Source organism: Canis aureus, chromosome 36 (assembly GCF_053574225.1).
Source record: "Canis aureus isolate CA01 chromosome 36, VMU_Caureus_v.1.0, whole genome shotgun sequence".
Classification (NCBI taxonomy): domain Eukaryota; kingdom Metazoa; phylum Chordata; class Mammalia; order Carnivora; family Canidae; genus Canis; species Canis aureus.
The window spans coordinates 21444831-21465129 of NC_135646.1; the positions used below are offsets into that span (position 1 = coordinate 21444831).

The window sequence follows — 20299 nt, forward strand, 5'->3', positions numbered from 1 at the left end:
GAGGCCATTGATAAACTAGTGGGAGCAGTGTCTTTGGAGTGATGAAGCTGTAAGCTGTAATGATTGGTTGATCAGCGACAGACAGAGGTGAAATAATGGAGACATTAAGTAAAGATAATTCTTTCAGATGTTACAGAATAATGGTCTGGTGATGAAACCCCAAGAAAATTCTTTTCACATTACAGTGATGGTGCACCTGGATTTGCATGGTCTGTTATTCTTCTGTTACTGCATGACAGGGGAATGAACAGAAAGTCAGAGGAACCCATGGCTTTGAAATAGAGACCAAAATGGACAGGCTTACTTCAGACATAATGTTGGTCAGTTCTGCTTTTTCATAACCTCTTTATCAACTACAGATGGACTTTATTATTTCAAGTCTTAGGAAATTTGATCAGTTCCGTGGGCATAGGGCTGGTAACTTCCAGATTGGAAACAAATCTTTTAGTTTTATTTACATGACCTTTCAAGATCTCATAGGTCATTAATATTTTTACAGGTTTATTTATGTTAAAAGATAATAGAGGCGCCTGGGTAGCTCAGTCGGTTAAGTGGCTGCCTTCAGCTCAGGTCATGATCTCAGGGTCCTGGGATCAAGCCCTGGGTCAGGCTTCCTGCTCAGCAGAGAGTCTGCTTCTCCCTCTCCCTCTGCCCCTTATTCCCCTGCTCAAGTTCTCTCTGTCTCTTTCTCTCAAATAGATAAGTAAAATCTTAAAAAAAAAAAAAAAAAAAAAAAAAAAAAGATAATAAAGTCAATGAATTAAGCTGCCAATGACACAGGTAGGCAGGTTCTCTTCATTTGTTTCAGTTATTTCCCTGCAAAACAGACTCAATTCTCATTGCATTCTGATAGAGCCATTTAAATCTGTTCAAAAATTTAAAAAACAGGTTTTTTGGGGAAGCCTTTTGTTCTTTGCAAGGAGTGCATTCCATTTAATTAAGCTGGTTTATAACTGAAGTCACCCAACAAGGTATGGGTGGGAAGTTACAAAGGTATCAGCTCTTCAGAGATGAGTAGTTTTTGTGCTTCTGCTGCAGGGTTGCAGCTAAAGTAGTTTTTTTTTTTTTTTTTTTTTTTTTTAAGATTTTATTCATTCATGAGAGACACAGAGAGAGGGAGAGAGAGAGGCAGAGAGAGAAGCAGGCTCCATGCAGGGAGCCCGATGTGGGACTTGATCCCTGGTCTCCAGGATCAGGCCCTGGGAGGAAGGCAGGGGCTCAACCACTGAGCCACCCAGGGATCCCACAAAAGTAGTTTTCAAATGAGAAGGAGAATGGAGCTGGCTCTGGATTTCACTCTACCCAGGTGACAGGAACATATCCCCAGGGGTTTTGCATTTCCTGGGCCCTGGGTATCACTCCATCCTGTGTGGGTGTCTGTCTCTTTCTGCTTTATCATACCCAGAGAAAGGAAGCAGAGGTCCTAGTCCTGGAAGATGCAGTCACAGGCCTCCCCTAACGCTACCTGAATGGTCCTGACCTGGTGCCCCCAGGAGCTGATGTGGAGACTTAAATGCACCCAGCCCTACACAGGAGCTACGCTAAGTATTTAGATGCCAACACAATAATTAAGGAGGAGTGATAATAACAATGAATGTGCTTTAAAATGTGAACTTTCAAATGCATGTTCATAGAACAGGACATACTATCAGCTGTAGAGGTTAATAAAGTATTATATCTTTAATTTAAAAAAAATAGTAAAAAAAAAAACCCTTTGGTTATAACTCTGCAAGAGTTTCAGCTAAAGTCCTTAATTAAGGTTTAAATAAAATATTGGCTGCTCGGGCCACTGTAAGCTGGTGTGAGAGAACCTGCTTTGGGGCATCAGTCTTGGCCCCCGCGTCTCCTCTTCCATCACTCACGGGACACCAGGGCCTTATCTCAAGTCCCGCACACTCCCTCCGCCCCTGCCCCGGTCTCTGCCCTATTTACTGCCTTCACAACATTTATTATACTCTAGAATTCTCTTGGTGACTTAGTTGTGTTCTGGTTTACTGTGTATCTCTTCTCCTCACCTTCCAAATTGGACACAAGTTCCCCGAGGGCAGAAACTCTGTTGTCTTGTTCACTTCCTCTGGAAGAATTGCTGGCACATGTCAGGATGCTTAAAAATGTTTACCAGGTAGATAAATGATGTGAGGGTTTGCTCCACGCCAGGTGCTGTGCTAATCATTTACTGCTTACCACAATCTGGCAAAGTGGGGTTATAGTTATGATTTTTCCGGGGAGGGCACACTGAGACATGGAGGGGTTAACTTGCCCAGGGTCACACACCTAGGAAGTGACAAGGCCAAGACTCGAATCCAGACACCCCTAATGCTAAAGCCTGGTTCTCTGCTACAATATTATATTGCTTCCATTTGAGAGCTGGCACTGCTGAAATCCTGGAATATACACATTTGGCTTTACTATTAAAGTTCTAGGCAAGCTGCTTTCATCTTGTTGATCTTTTCTAATCCTCTGGTCCAATATAGGGCTTAGAGAAGCGGGGGAGATAATCTTGAGGCTAGGACCAACAGCAGCATAAAAAAAAATCTGCTTGGAAATCCTATAGGGAACCTCACACCATAAAAATACCGTGAAATGGTCTGGTGAGATGTACGTGCACGTGTGTGTGTGTGTGTGTGTGTGTAACAAGAAGCACAAATGAGAGACAGGCAGCCAACATTCTAAAATAACAGGACCCTTTCTCTCACATTTGGTTCAGTTCACTCTGAGAACGAGAAGGCAGCTCGGTGCCAGGCCCACGCCAACACAGAGACTCTGCGTTGTCAAGGCAAACCGACTGGGCCGCTCCTGTTCCAGGATACCGAGCAGATTGCAAAGTCCGGTTTGTAGAGGTCAGTGAACACAGCATGGAGCCTTCTGTTTGAGACAGGTAACAAGTAACAGAAGAGCTGGCTTCCCAGGAAGCTTCACAAGACGAGGGGACATCAAGGAAGCCTCTGGCCGGCAGTCGAGCTGGAAGGCCCGCCCCAAAGTTTATCCCAATGGGGCCTGCCGGTGGCCCGGCATCCCACTCCTTCCCCGTTCAAGGGGGATTGTGTCCAGTGGGAGGAAGACAACACAGAGATCTGCAGTCCTATCCTGGGCTACACAGGGATAAGCGCCTCAACATTTCAGCGACCAGAGTCTTAAGAAAAGTAAAGCAGGAAATACTTGGGAAAAATTGAACCCTAAAGTCATCATGTGCTTTAGACATTTAGATGGGCCTCAGGAATAAAAATGATCCCTGGCATTACTTTTGGTAAAAATAAATCTTCATCTACTCCTTGTCTGACTTTGTACTTGGACGCAGAATGATCTTGATTGGATTATGTAAAAGATCTAATTTGAGCTGTTATTAAAAATTCTGAAATACAGAAAAAACTACTCCACGGCTTAAAGAAGTCATTTTGTACTAAGTTTAAATCAAACTCCCCAACTTCTAAGCTACATGCTGACAGGCTGCATTGTCCCACTCGACCATGCTATATTTACAGCCTGAGATGATGCTGCTTTGGGTGATTTTTCACGTAGGAAGTCACACTAACACCCCTGAACCACCTGCACGTATCTTAAAGTGAACTTCTCCCCTACCAGAAAACGATTCTGTTTAAAATTTTTTAAAAAGAGAGATCTTGAATGTCAAGGTGTTATAAAAAGATAAAACACACGTTCCACATGTTCACAGCCTGCTGCCCAGCTGGGCATTCGGGGCAAGCTTCCTTGAGCCAGTTTCATTATTGGGAAGATTGATAAATGCTCCACTGCAAGCAGACGGGAGATTTCTTTTACGCTCATACTTCGAACCCACTCAAGTACAGAATATCATTATATGGCTTTGTTATGATTCCTTTTTCCTAATTTTTCAATTATACATCTTTTAGAAGTAGGGAGCCTGTGGTTTCAGCAGAAACTCTCCAATGCCTGCATTAAATTGCATGGATTTCAGTCAGGTTTTTGCAAAGTAACAAGAGTTACCCCAGGGGTGTGGGTTCTCTTCTCAGCTTCTCAACCTGGGGGGTGGAGGGGGTGCTTTGGCTTCCTCAGCAATTCAGTGACGGGATGAGGTTAAAGGATCATTCCCATCCCTTCCAGTTCCATGGCTCTGCTCCAAATGGGGTGGAATATCCAAGACCGGGCAGACTGGGTGGTTCAGCGGTTTAGTGCCTGCCTTGAGCCCAGGGCGTGATCCTGGAAACCTGGGATTGAGTCCCACGTCGGGCTCCCCGGTGCATGGAGCCTGCTTCTCCCTCAGCCTGTGTCTCTGCCTCTCTCTCTCTCTCTGTCTCTCTCTCTCTGTGTGTGTCTCTCATGAATAAATAAATAAAGTCTTGAAAAAAATAATGTCCAAGACCTAACACCCATCTGTGAAATATCTGTTAGAGGCCTTGGGATTGCCGATGGATTGGATAAGCATTTCAAAGTCATTTCCCAATTCTGGCACCACTTCCTGATAAACTTTCACTGTCTTTGGGGAGGAAAACCTAACTAGTTACAAACTCATTTTTAAATTTATGGTCATAACAAGTGAGCTGCTGATGAAGTTAATGGTCAACCAGGAGGGCTCCCTTCCTTTTGCAAAAGCATCTAATGACCTTCCATTATCATCATGTATTCTTTAACAGGAAAACTGACATGAAGCATGGATTTGTACTGACCCAGTAATATTAACAAATAATACTGACACACTGCAACACCTGTATGCTGAACTTAATAAAACCGAAAGGACCCTGGGATGGCTCTTTGTGCAATAAAGGAGTCTTCACAGAAAGTTTCATGTTGGAGTTGACAAAAGCCTCCTTGTACAGAGAACTCCTCTGGTGGGTACTTAACTTTCAAGGCAGCTCACCACTGTGAAGCGAAGCGCTTCAATATTGAATTTGCTCTAATGTCGTATACTTGATAGAGTTACTGAAATTGTTTTAGAAAGAAGGTATAAATTATAAGGAAATGAACGAATGTACGTGCTAGGCTTTTAGTCTATGATTGATATCAAAACAGCAACTTGAGTAATTAGATTTTGAAAGTAATTCATGGGAAAGCAGTAACAACCAAAGTTGGGAATCTGCCACTCAATTATTTCATTTCTTTCCCCTGCCCTTGCTATAAATCAAGACACCCTCAAAATTGTAGGGATCGTAAAAACCGAATTAAAAAATTCCTGGAAAATTTAGATTCTAAATGGAAATAAGCTGTTTTTGTGGTTTGTCTGGTTGTAAGGAAGCACCGTGCAGGAAGGATTATCTGAAATCACAGCACTATCAACAGAGCTGGTAGGTAATGTGTTTGTGGAAGAAAATCGGTGCTTTGCAAGCAATCTAAAAGCTAACTAGTGTGTTGTGCAGCGTGTCAGTTATTTGTTGCTTCCTCACCGGAGCCCTGATTCGGTGCATGTCACCAGGGGATGTTCTGTTTGCATTGGTCTCTCCTGCCAGACTGCATTCCTCCTAGCCAGAGCCCCGCCCTGCTCATCTGTGGCTTGTCAGAGGACAGCACTGCTTCCCTTACCAACGGCAGACCCGGGGGCAGTCAGGCTCTTCCCTCCAAAGCCCCTCTACAGCCTCAAGGCTCTGGATCCTTCAATAACCATTACGCCCACGAAACCTCCCTGGATCACTCACGGATGTAGCACCTGTCTTCCCCAGACAGTAAAGTCAGCCTTCTCTTCGAGAATAACAGAAAGTGATTCCCTCTGGGCCTCAACCGCATCATATCCTTCTCTGAATTTACTGTGGCGTAACAGTACGGGGCTTTGCATGTAAGAGGAGTTTAGAAAGTCACCGAGTCAATAAATGCAGGACTTTATAACTAGAAGAAGGACTTTGGGAATTACCTGGCCCTCTCTGGGGGATCTACTACCACTTAGGAGGCATTTTGAAAAACTGATGGGGCATTTTTTACAATCTGTGCGTGTGGGAGGGGCCTGCATCCATAGCCAAGTGATTTACAATCACAGGAATCCTGCACAGCAAAGGATCTCCCTGTGTCCCGAACCTTCTCAGGTCCTCTTGGATGCTTTACATATAAACACCAAGTATTTTCTGTATAATTCTCCTATGGATTTCCAGGATTTGTTGGGATTTCCAGGATTTAATTCTGGGTAAATTAAGAAAAAGATGGTACTTTATGGTGTTCAGAACTGACCAAGGCGCAGAGGTTTGGCGCCTGCCTTTGGCTCAGGGCGCGATCCTGGAGACCCCGGATCGAATCCCACGTCGGGCTCCCTGCATGGAGCCTGCTTCTCCCTCTGCCTATGTCTCTGCCTCTCTCTCTCTGACTATCATAAATAAATAAATAAATAAATAAATAAATAAATAAATAAATAAAAAGAACTGACCAAGAGTTTTGCACCATTTGGGAGATCACATGGCCAATGGCGCATGCAGTCCTGGTATCTGACTTGATACCCTGCATCAGCTAGCTGCTTTCATAGTGATTGTATGTCTACACGCAAACATGCTTTGGCTCTTGCTTCACATGTCAAATATAAAAATACAGTGTCCACAATATCCTGTAGACTACTGTGTTAAGTGCAAAGTGATTCATTATAAGTGGGTGTGAATATCTGACCATTTTATCAGGTTTTTCTATTTTAGTTGCTCCTGATTTCTTAAATTATTTTTTGCTTTACTGAAATTCTGTTTTTAGGTAGATTATATTATCTCTGATTTTTATTTTAGGATTTGGTATAAAAGTGGAGCATTCGGTTAGCCTGTGTTGAGGACCACTGATCTAGTACATTCTGGCACAGTTTCCTTATTTCACAGAAAGGAAACAGGACAGTAGAGATGAAATGATGTGCCCAAGGTCATACATTTGATTAAAAAGTAGCCTTTTGTGGATTAATTAAGATATGGCTATAGCACAAATAATCAACATTCCAGATCCTAACACCCTGGAAGGTGACATTCTGCACTTGACATAAAGTCCCAGGAGTTAAAATAATTTGATCAACCCTTTAATAACATTTGCTGTTATCACCAATTATTCCTCCCTTATCCCAGCAAAGGTGTCTTGAAAGAAAACTTCTTTTAAGTGGAATTTGTTTTCCCAATGATCCTAATACAGACTAGAACTATGTTCTTTAGACAAAATTTTCTTCTGACTTAGGACAGGACTAAGCTGAGCTTTCTTCTTCGGCCCCGTAACATCCCCCCGACCCCAACCCCATTCCTGCAGGAAGATGTAGGAGTCCTTGTTGAAGGGAGACCCCTCTCTTCCCGCAGTATCAGCAGTGGCCACCACTGCCTCCGTGGGTTCCCTCTGCCTCCTTCTCTCCTAAGCAATTTTATATAAGAGTTACTGACCTGTGACCCCACGGAGTGCCTTTGAAGGTTCCTCGAGTATCGAGATCTTTTTCTCGCGAGGGATAAGGACTGGTTTTTCACTAGCAGAATCTGTGGATGAGTTGTCCTTCTCACAGCCGTTCACGTGGCCGTTCTGTATCTGGGGTGGCGGAGGCTGCAGGGACCCTGCATCAGGCCTCTCAGCCTTGTCTTTAGCATCTTTGTTGCCTTGATGCTGCTTCGACTTGCTTCTTTTCCTTTTGTTGTTCTAGAATGAAAATCAAATGAGAAGATAGTATTATTCAGCTCAGACTCTTGAGATGGAAGGCGAACGTGGGAGATAAAAATCAAGTGTGTTATCTTATTTGTTTTCTGGCCCCCGAATAGAATGGAGGAAAGCACCTGCATCTTTACTGACTGCCCACATGGATGTGAGTATCTTTTCCTTACAGTAGGTTGTAGCAAACTTTTACCTGATAAACACAGTAAACAAAGGAGCCTCCCTTAAAAGGGAAAAGGAGAAAGGAATGGCTCAAAAGCTGAAATATTATTTGAGCAAACTGAAGCCCTCCATATATGAATGGTAATATAGTAAAATCTTGTGAGTACTGTTTTGAAAGAACTTGAATCCGGATATAGTGCCACTGGAGAAGAGCTCATGTTTCTTAAAGAGGTGATGGTGGGTGGGTGGGGAGGCAAGGAGGACTCTGGGGTTCTGATCCTCCAGGAGAGGACAGGAGCGTGAGTAGGAGAATCAGGACGAAAAAGGCCACAAGTCCTTGCAAAATGAGGAAGTCGAAGGCAGGTCCCAAAGTCCAGGTTGAGTCCGTGAGATAGGCAGCAATCGAGCAGGAGGTTCCTGGGATGGCTGCCACTGTCCACGGAGGGCAAGACACCCACAGGACACAGAGTCACCCCCGTGAGTACTTCAGTTGCAGCAGACAACTGCTCTCGAGTCATGCCAAGCTGATCGGGGTCCACCTGGACTTGGACTGTGCAGCCGGAACCCTGGACCTCTCAGCTGCTAGTCAGACTACATTACAGGGCTTCACTTTATTTACTTTGAAATAACGCACCCCTGCATTTTAGACCATTAAAAATTGTTTTTGGACCCTAATTATCACAATAAGGCAGCGTCTTACTGTAGCTCTCCTAAAAGGCCCTAGTGGTCAATACACGATCATCTCTAGTAAATCAAGAAGATGTTCCCAATTGTGCTGTATGGTTTCCTTGACTTGGGTTTTGCACCCAGGGGGTGCTCTATGTCCTGGACATTCAGGATGGGGCAGGCCTTGGCCAATCAGAGCAGACGCCTGACCCCTCAGACCAGACCCTGGCTCGCCCACTGCTGCAGCAGCGAGTTCCCCCTGAACATCAGCCTGGCTTTGTTCTTCAACACGTTTGAAAAGAAAAAATAAAAGGAGACTGTTTTCTCTTACTTCTCCCCACTCCCTTTCTCTCCCTTTGAAACCCCAATCAGGCCCCTGAGTAGTGCTCGTCTCGCTGAGAGAAGCCATTCACGGGGCGAAGGGAAGGGCTGGCGCCGGGGATTCCCACACAAGCTTGGCGGCTGCCGGGCCGGGGAGACTCTCTCCATGAACCTCTCCGATGGGGACTGACTAGGGAGTTGGGTGGGCAGCTGCTGTCTGCCCTGTTTTTCTCACATCAGAGAAGGCTGATCCCCAAACCCCACATCTGAAATTTTTCCAGGGACGTGTAACTACTGCCTTTTGATGGCTCGTAAGTCATCGTCACTCGCACAGATGCCAGCGAAGCCAGGAGTCGAGATAAGCAGAGACTGTCAAAGAGGGTGACTCACAGAGGTAAAAAAAAAAAAAAAGCCTGGTAATTCTCCCTATTCCACATAAAACTAGGGGGCAAAAGAAAAGAGGAAGGGTAATTTCAGTCATCTCAGGATTTTATGAAAGTCTTGCTGCTTTTTGTTGGCTGAAAACCTGTTTGGCAGGCCTGTGATCTTCCCTGGTGGGGAAGGGTATAGACTGGTCCTATTATACTGTGGGATACCCAAAACACCAGGCCTGGCTGGGGAATAATGGGAATGGGTGGAGCAGTGACTTTGAAAAGAGAATCAGAATTCTTGTGAAAGTCATAAAACAGCTTGCAGGCCAGGAACAAGAGTGGCGCGCCCTGTAGGAGCCAGTGAGCTCTACATGTGCTCATGACAGGAGGCAGGCCTCTACGCGGGACACAGAGGGCCGGTGTGCACCCAGGCACACCCCCCAGGTGCCCACAACGCAGACTCTGTGACTAGCCAAGAAAGCAAAATGATTCGAATAGGGCAGAGTAAAATCTCCTCCTCTCTTCTCAAAGAGCAGTTTGCCAGGGTTGTCAAGAAGGAAAAACAGGTCCCTAACTTCCTATGACTTTAAAGTATTTTCTTTTCTTTCCCTTTGGTTAAAGCTCGAGTTTAGAGCTTGGCAAAAAAAAAAAAAAAAAAAAAAAAAAAAAAAGGCAGCCTTGGACAGATTCTTTCAGTTGGAAAAACATGTGAAAATATATTTAGAGCTTTTCAAGTATCTTTAAAACACTCCCTAATTTTTTCCTTTGTGCTATGGAATATGTTCAGGCAAGTTAACGTCTTGAATCCTTTGAATTCACCGGCTGGGCTCCCCTTAATACTTAAAAAGGAAAACTCTGGGACTTCTAAAGCACACCTGGTGGTTCAAAAGGCTCGAAAGGAAAACAAGGGCATTATTAGTAGTGAGGGTGCTGGTAAGTGAAGAGAGGCTTGAATTTGCAAGCTCTCTGCGTATACATATCAACAAGTTTGAAAGAAGTGTAAAATGGGTAACCTTGTTTAAGTGGTAACAACCAAGAAAATTTTGACTGGAGATGTTATTCATTTACAATCAATATTAATCTTACCTTCTTTTTTCCCGTCATATTCCATTCTTTTAGAACTTGGACTGCACTGCCTAGACAAAGACAAAGAGTCTTCAACACATATTCATGTAATAAAACACCACACAAAATTCATCTGTCTTTAGATCCTGGTAGCAAGTCTATTTTTTTTTTTTTTTTTTTGCTTTTTCATTTGTTTTGAGACATCCTACCTTAATAAAAATGCCAGTTTCATTTTTTATTTCCAGATTTTCATTTAATTCACTGCATGATCTTGGTTTTATCAAAGTATTAAGCCCCACTACACGAAGCTTACCTTTTTATCATTATGTTGTCTTAGAGAAAATGAAATATATCTTGAGAATGTTCTGTTAGCTTCGTTGCCATAGGTGGAATTAAAATTGTTCTATTTGATATATGAATCAAAATACCTGTAATCTTCCAGACCAAACATGGGATTTTGAATATTATTAACCAAGTGAATCAAAGCTTTTTGTTTGGCCATTCCTGCTCTTTTTCTGCCTCCACTCACTATGTTCACAACTTTCGGGGTGATAAGGAGGACAGATTATCTGATGTTGGTTTTGCTCTAGTTACCGTGCGTGGGGATGGGATGTGCTCTTCGGAAGGTTTCCACTTTCAAACAAAGGAAGTTCCTCATATGACAAGTTGATCCCAGGTTTTCTCGGTGCTGTTCACGTACATATGTGGCAATGCACAGACTCAGAGAGGAAAAGCCTAACCTGATTAGGCAGTAAAATATTTTAAAAGACATGTTTACTGCTGATCGGCTATGATAACTTTCCACATGGTCTAACAAAGTTCTCTGCTCATTCCAACTGGGTGGAGCAGGGTGGTGGGGGTGGTGCTGGTAATTTCAACAATAAGTTATTGGTAGTAAGTACATCGGTTGTTTTCATATAAGTAGTAGTACTGCTAAAAGAGTAGCTCTTAAATGTATTCTTTTAACAATTTTAGGCCTTCTCATACAATCTCATTATACTAACAGTTCTCTACGATGAGTGTGTTGGCTAAACAAAGATAAACTTCAGGCTGGTCTTTATAACAAATTTCAAATTAGTAGGGTCCCAATTATTGGGTCCACTGTCACTGTTAGATAAGCAGAAGGCCATTTAGACAGGCTAATTATTCCCATCTATTCAAAGTTTCCAATTCAATGCCCCTCTTAGGCTTTCAGAGTTACATGTACTTGAAATAATAAGATTGCACTTAAAAGTAAGCTATAATTCAGACTTTTTATTGACTGAGCTGGTCCCTCTCTCATTTGCCCAGAGAATGAGTGTTTCACCGTATTTTCCTTTTGAAGAACCTTAAGAAGTCACTTTTATTAGACTTCCCGGTTAGTCAATCCAGGCTAATAATCATTAGGGTAGTTCTTCTTACAGCTAAACTTCAGTTTTCCAAATAAAATTAAATTAAAAAAAAAGTGTTAAGTACTGCTCTTTTTAATCAGAGAAAGGAGGTGAGTTGCTTACTGCTTTAAGTGCAATATTCAATTATTCCTCTAATTTTCATATTTTGACATAAATTCTATTTGCAATTTGGACAATGAGCTTTAAGAGAGTAATTCTGAAGAAAACATACTCATGTTCACAGGGAATTTTGAAACTGTTATTATTAAATTTTAATTACACTGAAACTGCTTGAAGCTTTTGAAGCCACTTGGAAATAGTGCTTTTACTATGTCTCGTAAGTGATTCCTAACAAATATTTTTGAATCTCAGTGGTTTTTAAACAAGTTTTCCAATTGGTCCCCAACCAAAGGTCATATGAGGTTTCTCAGCAAATCAATGAGTTTCTCTAACCAGATCTCAATACTGACAAGGTGACAATTTCAAGGACAAGCAAAAGGTGCTTTACTGAAGTACCAATGGATTTGATGACAGCCTTTCAGTTCCTGGGCATCTGTGCATTTCATCAGGGTCACTTTGTAAAAAAAACTTTCATGACAGGGAATGTGGGGGCTTTAATCCCAGTAAGGGTGGGGGAGGAATGGGGATAATAACTTTTTTCTTTTCCTAAAGCTTTTTTCCATGCAAGCGATGTTGGCAAGTGAATTGATGTGCAGATTTCCAAAATTTTTTTCTTGGGACGAATCGCACCAAATGCCACAAATCAGATTAATATCAGATTCTCTACTATTTGTTCCTTCCAACTCAAAATTCTGTATCTGCTAGTACATGAGGTAGAAAAAAAAACCAGAAAAGTTACTCTAGGTCTGCCTGCAAGTCTATTTTTGAATGACAATCATTTTTAAATTCAATTAGGACTCTAAGCCTTGATTGTGGATATCAGAATGTGAAAATGTTGCCTGGTTTCAAGACTTTGCCTGAATTGCAATTATACTTGTAAGAACCTTGGGAAAATTATTCTGGTCCTAGGAAAAGTAAGTAAATCAAACCATCCTTAACAAATAAAGTACAAATAGGATATAGCTGAGAAATGTGTGACAGGTCTTCCCTGACCCAGATTATGTCTCGCTGGTCCATATTTAAAACATAGAAACTATTACCAGCACAGAAGACATATGGTAACCAAGGACAAGTACGAGATCTCTGTGCATAAATGGAGCTCGTTCAAATAGGAGAGGAGAATAATTTTCCCGGAATTTATAGAAAATATAAGGGAGTAGGTTATAAATTTATAAGACAAACCTATTCCTGAGACTTCAGGAATAGGCAATGGGCTGTCTAAAGAAAATTGTTTTTTAGGCAGCAAAAAGTTTCTAAAGGTAGAGGAGATAAATTGATATTCTGATTAATTAGGCAATCTCAAAATCAAAAACTAAGGGTATTAAAGAATAAACCAGTCCTTTCAGACTATGTAAGCATCGAGTTCAAGGATGGCAGTCAGTAAGGCCAAGGAGAACTACGCTGGCTGAAGAGTTCATCAGGAAGGAAGTGCACTACTCTCCATGCACAAGGACACCATCAAGTAAAGGACATGTTTATAACACATTGGAAAGACTGGTGGACAACAGAATTAGTGTCATTATAATAGGTATCCCTTGGAAACTAGCTACAATTTTTTTCCTTTTTTTTTAATGGGAGAAAAAGAAACCCCAAATTCTGCTCTATTGAGCTCATAAAGGTGTTGTTAAAGCTTAGCATATTTTTATGAGAATTAAATTATTAGTAACTAATTGATATTCAATGCATTGAAGGAAAAAAATACAGAACGTATAAAATATTTAGTTCTAACAGGTTCAGGGGTCATGTATACTTACCATCCACGAAGGCCTGCACTGCTTTATCTACATTAAAATCAAATTGTTGTAGCACCAAGACAATTTCATTATTGCTTTTGTTGGGAACAACTGATCGAACTGCATAGATCTATTAAGAGAAAGAAAAGAAAAAGAAAGGTAAACACTTTAAATACTGTTCACCCATGAATCTCTCACTGGATAGAAGTATAATTGTTAGAAAGGCCTTAAAAAGCCAACTCATCTATCTTCTTGCCATTAAGCAGACTCAAGCATTTCAGATGAGGAAAAATTCATCCTAGTAATCACCTCGATATCCTTTTTATTTGTGTACACGTTTTCACAAAGAGCTCCTTGTGGGAACCGTACTAGTGAGTGTGAAAAGCCAACTCTGGTCTTGTGATCTACCCCACCACCCCCAACCCACCCCCAAGACTACAGATGCATACAGGATGTGTTTTCAGTGAAGACACAGATTGTTTTCTGTTTCAGGCTCTCCTCTCCACTGGCTCAGGGGGTATCTTTGGAAAATTTACAAAAATAGCCTCATGCCTCAGCTTCTCTCATCTGCACAGTGGAAGCAGTCATGTCAAGGCTCACACCAGTGTGTTGTAAAATTCCGTTAATGTTTATAGAGTTATAAAAATGTGGGGCACTATACTTTTGAAATGGCAATCTTAGCCATAATATAGAATGTTCCCAAACGTATTTCTGAAAAATCAAACATTTAAAACGTTGTAAAAGTAAGGGCTAAGGATTTCAACAGGTCAAGTTTATAATAAAATTTTAATGACCTATAAGTATTTCTTAATCGAATTTAGCACATACTCTTTACTAATAGAATCAGTTGACCTCTATCCCACAGAACTTGGAATTACTACAGGATGCTCTACTTACCTGAGCAAAACCTAGCTCACCCAACTTTCTATCATGGGGATTACTGTAGCTGCTACTGATAGATTCTAGTCTGTATGTGCAAGGGTAAGTGGTATCCATAATGATGATCATGAAATCATGGTTAAATTATAGCTAATTGAGTTTTAGAGTTATATACAGTTCACTGTGATCAGATTCATGGACTATGGATTACATGGGTAAGATATGTGTAATGTGAGTCTAATGAGCAGAACATTTACTTAAGCAATATAGCCCATTTTCTAATCATGTCAGAAAATAGGCGGCCTGTTTCACATAGATCACTAAACAAAAGTATTTAGATTATCGTGAGGAAACAGCATAAGCTATAAGTACTTAACGTATAGAAGTCTGACACTATTGATGAGAAAGCTGGTTCTGAAACTTGACAATCATAAATGCTAAACATATGGGTTTTACCAAGGACTTCAATGCAATATATATATTTATATGTATGCGACTCAAGATTCCTTTTTTTTTCTATTCTCACCTTTTATGGTTCTTAAATAAATAAAAGAACTACATTAGAAGGATATCTTCACTTATACATTAACAGAGATAGAGATAGAACAAGAAACATTTTATTTATTTACGTATTTAAAGATTTTATTTATTTATTCATGAGAGACTTGCACAGAGAGAGGCAGAGACTTAGGCAGAGGGAGAAACAGATTCCCTACAGGGAGCCCCATGCGGGACTCCATCCTAGGACTCTGGGACATGGCCTCAGCCAGAGGAAGGCGCTTAACTACTGAGCCACCCAGGCACCCCTATTTATTTATTTTTTAAAGATTTATTTATTTGGTGGGGGGCAGAGCAAGAGAGAATCTTAAGCAGACTCTGTGCTGAGTGTGTGCGGAGCCCAACAGGGGGCTTGATCTCAGGACCCTGACATCATGACCCGAGCTGAACCTAAGAGTCAGATGCTTAACTGACTGAGCCACTCAGGTGCCCCTGAAGTTCTTTTAAATAAAATTCTAGTATTTCAAGCCATCATGGTTGGTTAGTATTACATAAAATTTCTTGATAATTACATTATTATTACTATATCAGCCATACCCTTCTATATAGTGCAATAATTATTAATTAATTATGTTAACTGCATCAAAATTACATGAGACCAAAGTTTTCAATCTCCCTGCATAGTTGTTTGATCAGTAAAGACACAGAATTATGGAAGAAACATAAAATAAGTGTTGGCCCTGCTTCCAATCTCTCCTCTGCAGAACATATTTTTTATTATGTTAAAGTAAAACATAATATATAAACCACAGCTTATGGAGACACTTCCCTTGTAGACATTTATACAGCCCTTGCCTATTCCTCTTTAAAAGGAAAAAAAATATAACCACAGTAATATATGGAAAACATCCATCCTTGTCATTTTATATACACTAGCTCCAAACATATCCTAAGAAAATTGCCAATAACTGAGTTCTGATATCAAATCTAACAATGAATATTGCATACAATTCTCAGAGGAAGATACTTAAGACATGGACGTCAAGTTTTAAAGAAACAAGAAAAAAGAAAAAAGAATTTCTGCCTATTCTTAGATATTCCACAGTAATATTGAATTCTAGTGAATTTCCAGGCCAAGCTCTGCGTTCGCTTTCATCACAGGGCTTGGCTAATGTGAAGAGCATAGTATTGTTTTTCCACTTTCTTATTTATAAATTCGCTACCATCTATTTTCCAATGAAAACGTCTTTGAGAAAGACGGAGAAGTCCTATGTGCTCAGATGTGCGCGTAAAAACACAGGAACCTCGCAGTGTCACTAGATTCAGGACACAGTAGAGTCATAATGAGGGGTCTAAGCGTTTAAACCTTCGCAAGGCCTCATGATGAGGTGACCCTAAAAATAAGGAGTGGGCGACACAGGCGGGGTTACAGTGAGCAGGTAGAGAACTGAAGCTCCTGGAGGAAGGGACAATCAACACATGACTGATGGTAGGTCGCAGATGGGTCGCTCGCAAACTTCAGGCCTGCAGGGACTTTGGTAGAGCCTGCGGCCTTCACTCGGCCCGCGGCCTTCACTGGGTCTGCGGCCTTGACTTGGCCCACGGCCTTCACTCGGCCCGCGGCCTTCACTGGGTCTGCGGCCTTCACTGGGTCTGCGGCCTTCACTTGGCCCGCGGCCCGAGCGGGTGCCTGCAGTGGCAGCGCCCATGGAGGCCGGCTGGCAGCCCAGTGGCTACACCCTCTGGGTTCTTGGGCCCTCGCCGGGCCCCTCAGGGGCGCACTGTTGGGTGACAGTGGGGACCGCTTAGCCGGCGGGTCCTCCAGCAGCTGCTTCAAGCTTTCTCAAATCACACTTCCCTCGTTTGGCTTCTACCAAGTTAAACCTGGCCTGGCAAATTCGGTTTGCAACTGCGAAATCTGCCTTTCGCGCCTCAGAAGTTGTTTTGATTTTACCTTCTGAGTTTTAAGCTCCCCTTCCTTCTTCCTCTCTCTGGAGCCTTCTATCTGGCTCAGCAGGCTTTGCCCGCTTGGGCCTCAGGCCCGCCCCGCTGGCATCCCGCCCGCACCGAGCAGCGAGGCGGCCTGGCGTGCACAGACGCTGTTTGGTTGCAGTTTCCCACGTTACCCGACCTCCCCTGGACTTGAGTTGTCTGGTTTAAGAGCTGTTAGCAGGTTTCCTCGTTCACAGTGTGCATTTTTTGAGCCTGTCTGTGATGACTCCTTAGAAAGTCTTCTTGGCTTACTGATGAGTCACTCAGACTATGTCTGGGTTTCAAAAAAGGGTTCCCTGACCAAAGTTTTCAATCCACCTACACAGCTGTGTGATCAGGAGAGACCCAGTATTATCAAATAAACTTAGAATAACTGCTCCCTCTGCTTCCAGTATCTCCCGCAAATTCACTCCGAGGCCACCCCAGACTGCACTTTCTAGAGCACAGCCATGGCGTTTTCCTCCCTTTCTTAAGAATAAAGCTACCTCCCTATGGTCTCACATTCAACTGCCCTTCCAAAAGGCCCCACCCCCACCTCTGTGCTTTGCCCTTGACACGAAAGGTGTCTGCTTGTCTGAATCTTAGGGTCCAGCTGAGATGCCACGTGTTTCACGAAGTCCTTTTCTACTGGCCCTGCTGGAAGTCACCCCCCCTTCAATTCCCACAGACTTTATCAGTAGGTGCCTCTTTACACTTAGCACATTCTGCTCTCTATCCTAAGTGCGTACGCACTGTGTTTATTCAATGGTAAGCGACATGAGGGCCAGAGTTCTCCTCTCAGACTTTTCCACATGCTCAACACGCCCACCGCATCTGACTAACGACGGCCCGTAGTAGGTACTTAACTATTTGTTGAGTGAGAGAATGTCAGCTCGTAGTTGTATCCATCTGCCGTTCTGAGTCAAAGGAAGATCCTGCCAGCAGGTCTGAGCCATCCCATCACTCTGCATGTACCATCCACAATAACATGGGGGTGGGGGTCAGTTGACTGTGATATGACCTCAACGTTACAGGGGTGGGGAGGATCTGCGTATGTCCTCTAAATTTCAATAACAGAGATGGGATGGATTATTCGCGACACCTGGTAATTTTACTTCCTTTTAGGTACTCATAGTATTTTGTGAGATTTAAAAAATATGAAATAGCATAGTAACTGCCTGTCATTGCAAAGGTCAGCCCCACAGACAGAGACTGGTTGAGCTCCCACAAAGTGACAGGTGCTGAGGATGCAAAGGGGAACAGGATACAGTTCCTGCCCTAAGAGGGACAGCGTAGTGTAGCAGGGGAGCCAGAGCCGTCTGCACGTGAAAGTGCTGTCTTCATGAACAAGGTATGTGGTACTACAGAGAGAGCAGCAGTAAGGCCTGCCTGGAGGGAATACTTTACAGAGGACACAGCTCTTAAACTGACCTACGGTGTAACCTCGGTCCCCCTACCTGCAAGCCCTAGGACCTTGGATGAACTGCTTAAGCTGTTAAAACTTGGTTTTGTCGCTGTAGAATGAGGATACTACCTGCTTGAGTCTCAGTAAAAACGAAAGGAGATGATGCATGTAAAGTGTTTGATATAGAATTTGGCATATATTAGCTGCTCAATAAATTTCAAAAAGAGACGTCTTGGCGCATTTACATTGGGCCACAAGGGAGAAGGGTCCCTCTCGAGTGTCTTTGACATGGAAAGAACATGTGGCCAGGGTGCTGGTACTTCTCAAGAAACTTCCTGCACAGCCTCAGTGAACGGTGAGCAGACCCAAGGCTTTCATTACTCCCTCACTAAATGCCTTCTATGGTCAGGCACGTACTAGTGGCCGGATACAGCAGTAACGAAACAGATATGATCACAACAAATGTACACAGGAAAAGACATGTGAATGTGTAAATTTAAACTGTATATAACTGCAACTCATGCTAAGTGAGTGATACGAAGGAAGCAATCAAGATGTAGTGACACTGGTCACAGGGGTCAGGGAGTGGCCTGTCAGGAAAGACAGAGTGGGCTCTTCGGATTGTCAGCCTTTGGGACTCTGGACTATCTAACACCATGAGAGAGAACAGAGTGGAGATGAAGCGGGGCTGTTCTGGAGCTGCCTCATTTCCTGCCTTTCCTGCTCCTCTCACTTTCCTTGAAGTCCCACGAGACCCTGCTGGACCTTTCTAATAACCCCTCTTTTACTTGCACTGGTTTGAGAGGGTTTCATTTTCCACGATAAGCAGCAAGTGCCTAGATGCAACGCTAGCAGCGAGGGCTGAAGATAAAAATAATAAAGCCAAATAATTGATTCTATTGGCAAAGGGGAGAAATAGAGGGTTTTCCAGATAAATCCAGTTAGAATGTGAAAGGAACAGAATGGAAAATGCCCATGAGCCTTGTTCACATACTGCTTTCTGCACTCGTGTTGGCATAATTACTTATGTGACTATTTGTTTCACTGGGATATGAGCTCCTGAGTGACAGAGACCATAGTTTTATATTGATGGGAGCCTAGAACAATGGGTGGCATTCAGTAAATGATCCATAAATGTTTGCTGAATAGATGAATGAACAAGTGAATGAACCAAAGGGAGTAGGAAGTCTAGGAAGATGGCCAATGAAATATTCCAGTTTTATTTATCCACTTCTTTCCCGGTGCATTTCTGAAATTCAGTGTAAAGTATTACAGTATTAAAAAGTATTCAAGCCCACAATGGATGGAGTTCCTAGGTACCAGGCATTGTACATGGCTGGTTCGGCCTTGAGGAGCTTGCAATCTTGCAGCTTAATCGTATCCCCTACAACAAGGACAGCAATCAAACAGCCAGCAACCTCCTTTTCACATCAGTGAGAGCCAGAGTTATTTATGAGTTTGCCATTCCTGCAACTTTGAAAGGAATTTTATAATCAGCTTTGGTCACATTTCTCAAATGCTGAGCCATTCAGAGACGCCTTAAAAACAGCTCATCTGTGTATGTTTTGCTTCACTTGCTGGACCACTAATATCTTCACGCTAATGAAGGCACTTCTCTTATGAATCCTGAGGAAGAAAATACTCTTTGTAGACCAGTACCTCTGCATCATGGATAATTCTATAATTTAATTGCCTTTTCTAACATCTACTTTCTGCCAGCAAAAAAATATGCATGAGGTGTTGTCATGTTCTACTTGGCTGACTTTTTGGGAATTAACACCAGGGGTACAAATCAAAATTAACTTTTTTTTTTTTTTTTTTTTTTTTGGCAGGAAACCAGGATTAGAAGGAATAATGAAGATTTGAAGGTGGGAAAAAAATGCAATTTTCATAGAATCATGGATAGTTTAAAGTAGAGAAGATCTTAGAGATAGTCTAGTTGTGACTTCCAAAACTTTAAAGTATTCAAATCACCTAGTAATCTGATCAGAATGCAGAATCTGATTCAGATGCTTGGGGCAGAGCCCAAAATTCTGCATTTCTAATTAGCTCCTGGGTGATGTAGAGGCTGCTTGTCCAAGGAGGTGGTAAGTGTGGTTATGGACCCCCAAGACATACATGCTCTGGTCCCCTGGAACCTGTGAATACGTTAGGTTACCTGACAAATTCAGGATGCACAGAATTAAG

General features: G+C 42.4%; 1 protein-coding gene across 9 annotated transcripts in view; it reads right to left on the reverse strand.

Moving 5' to 3' along the window:
- The window catches only part of SPATS2L (spermatogenesis associated serine rich 2 like), a 160538-nt gene that overhangs the window by 44539 nt on the left and 95700 nt on the right, over positions 1-20299 (reverse strand). For all 9 annotated transcript variants that reach the window (XR_013372798.1, XM_077884800.1, XM_077884802.1 and 6 more), the window contains 3 exons: positions 13381-13489; positions 10158-10207; positions 7293-7539 (listed from right to left, as the gene is read on the reverse strand). Coding sequence is in view for 8 of the 9 variants with exons in the window: in XM_077884800.1 (XP_077740926.1) it covers positions 7293-7539; positions 10158-10207; positions 13381-13489 (406 nt within the window). In the remaining variant the exon portion in view is untranslated. The remainder of the gene's footprint in view (positions 1-7292; positions 7540-10157; positions 10208-13380; positions 13490-20299) is intronic.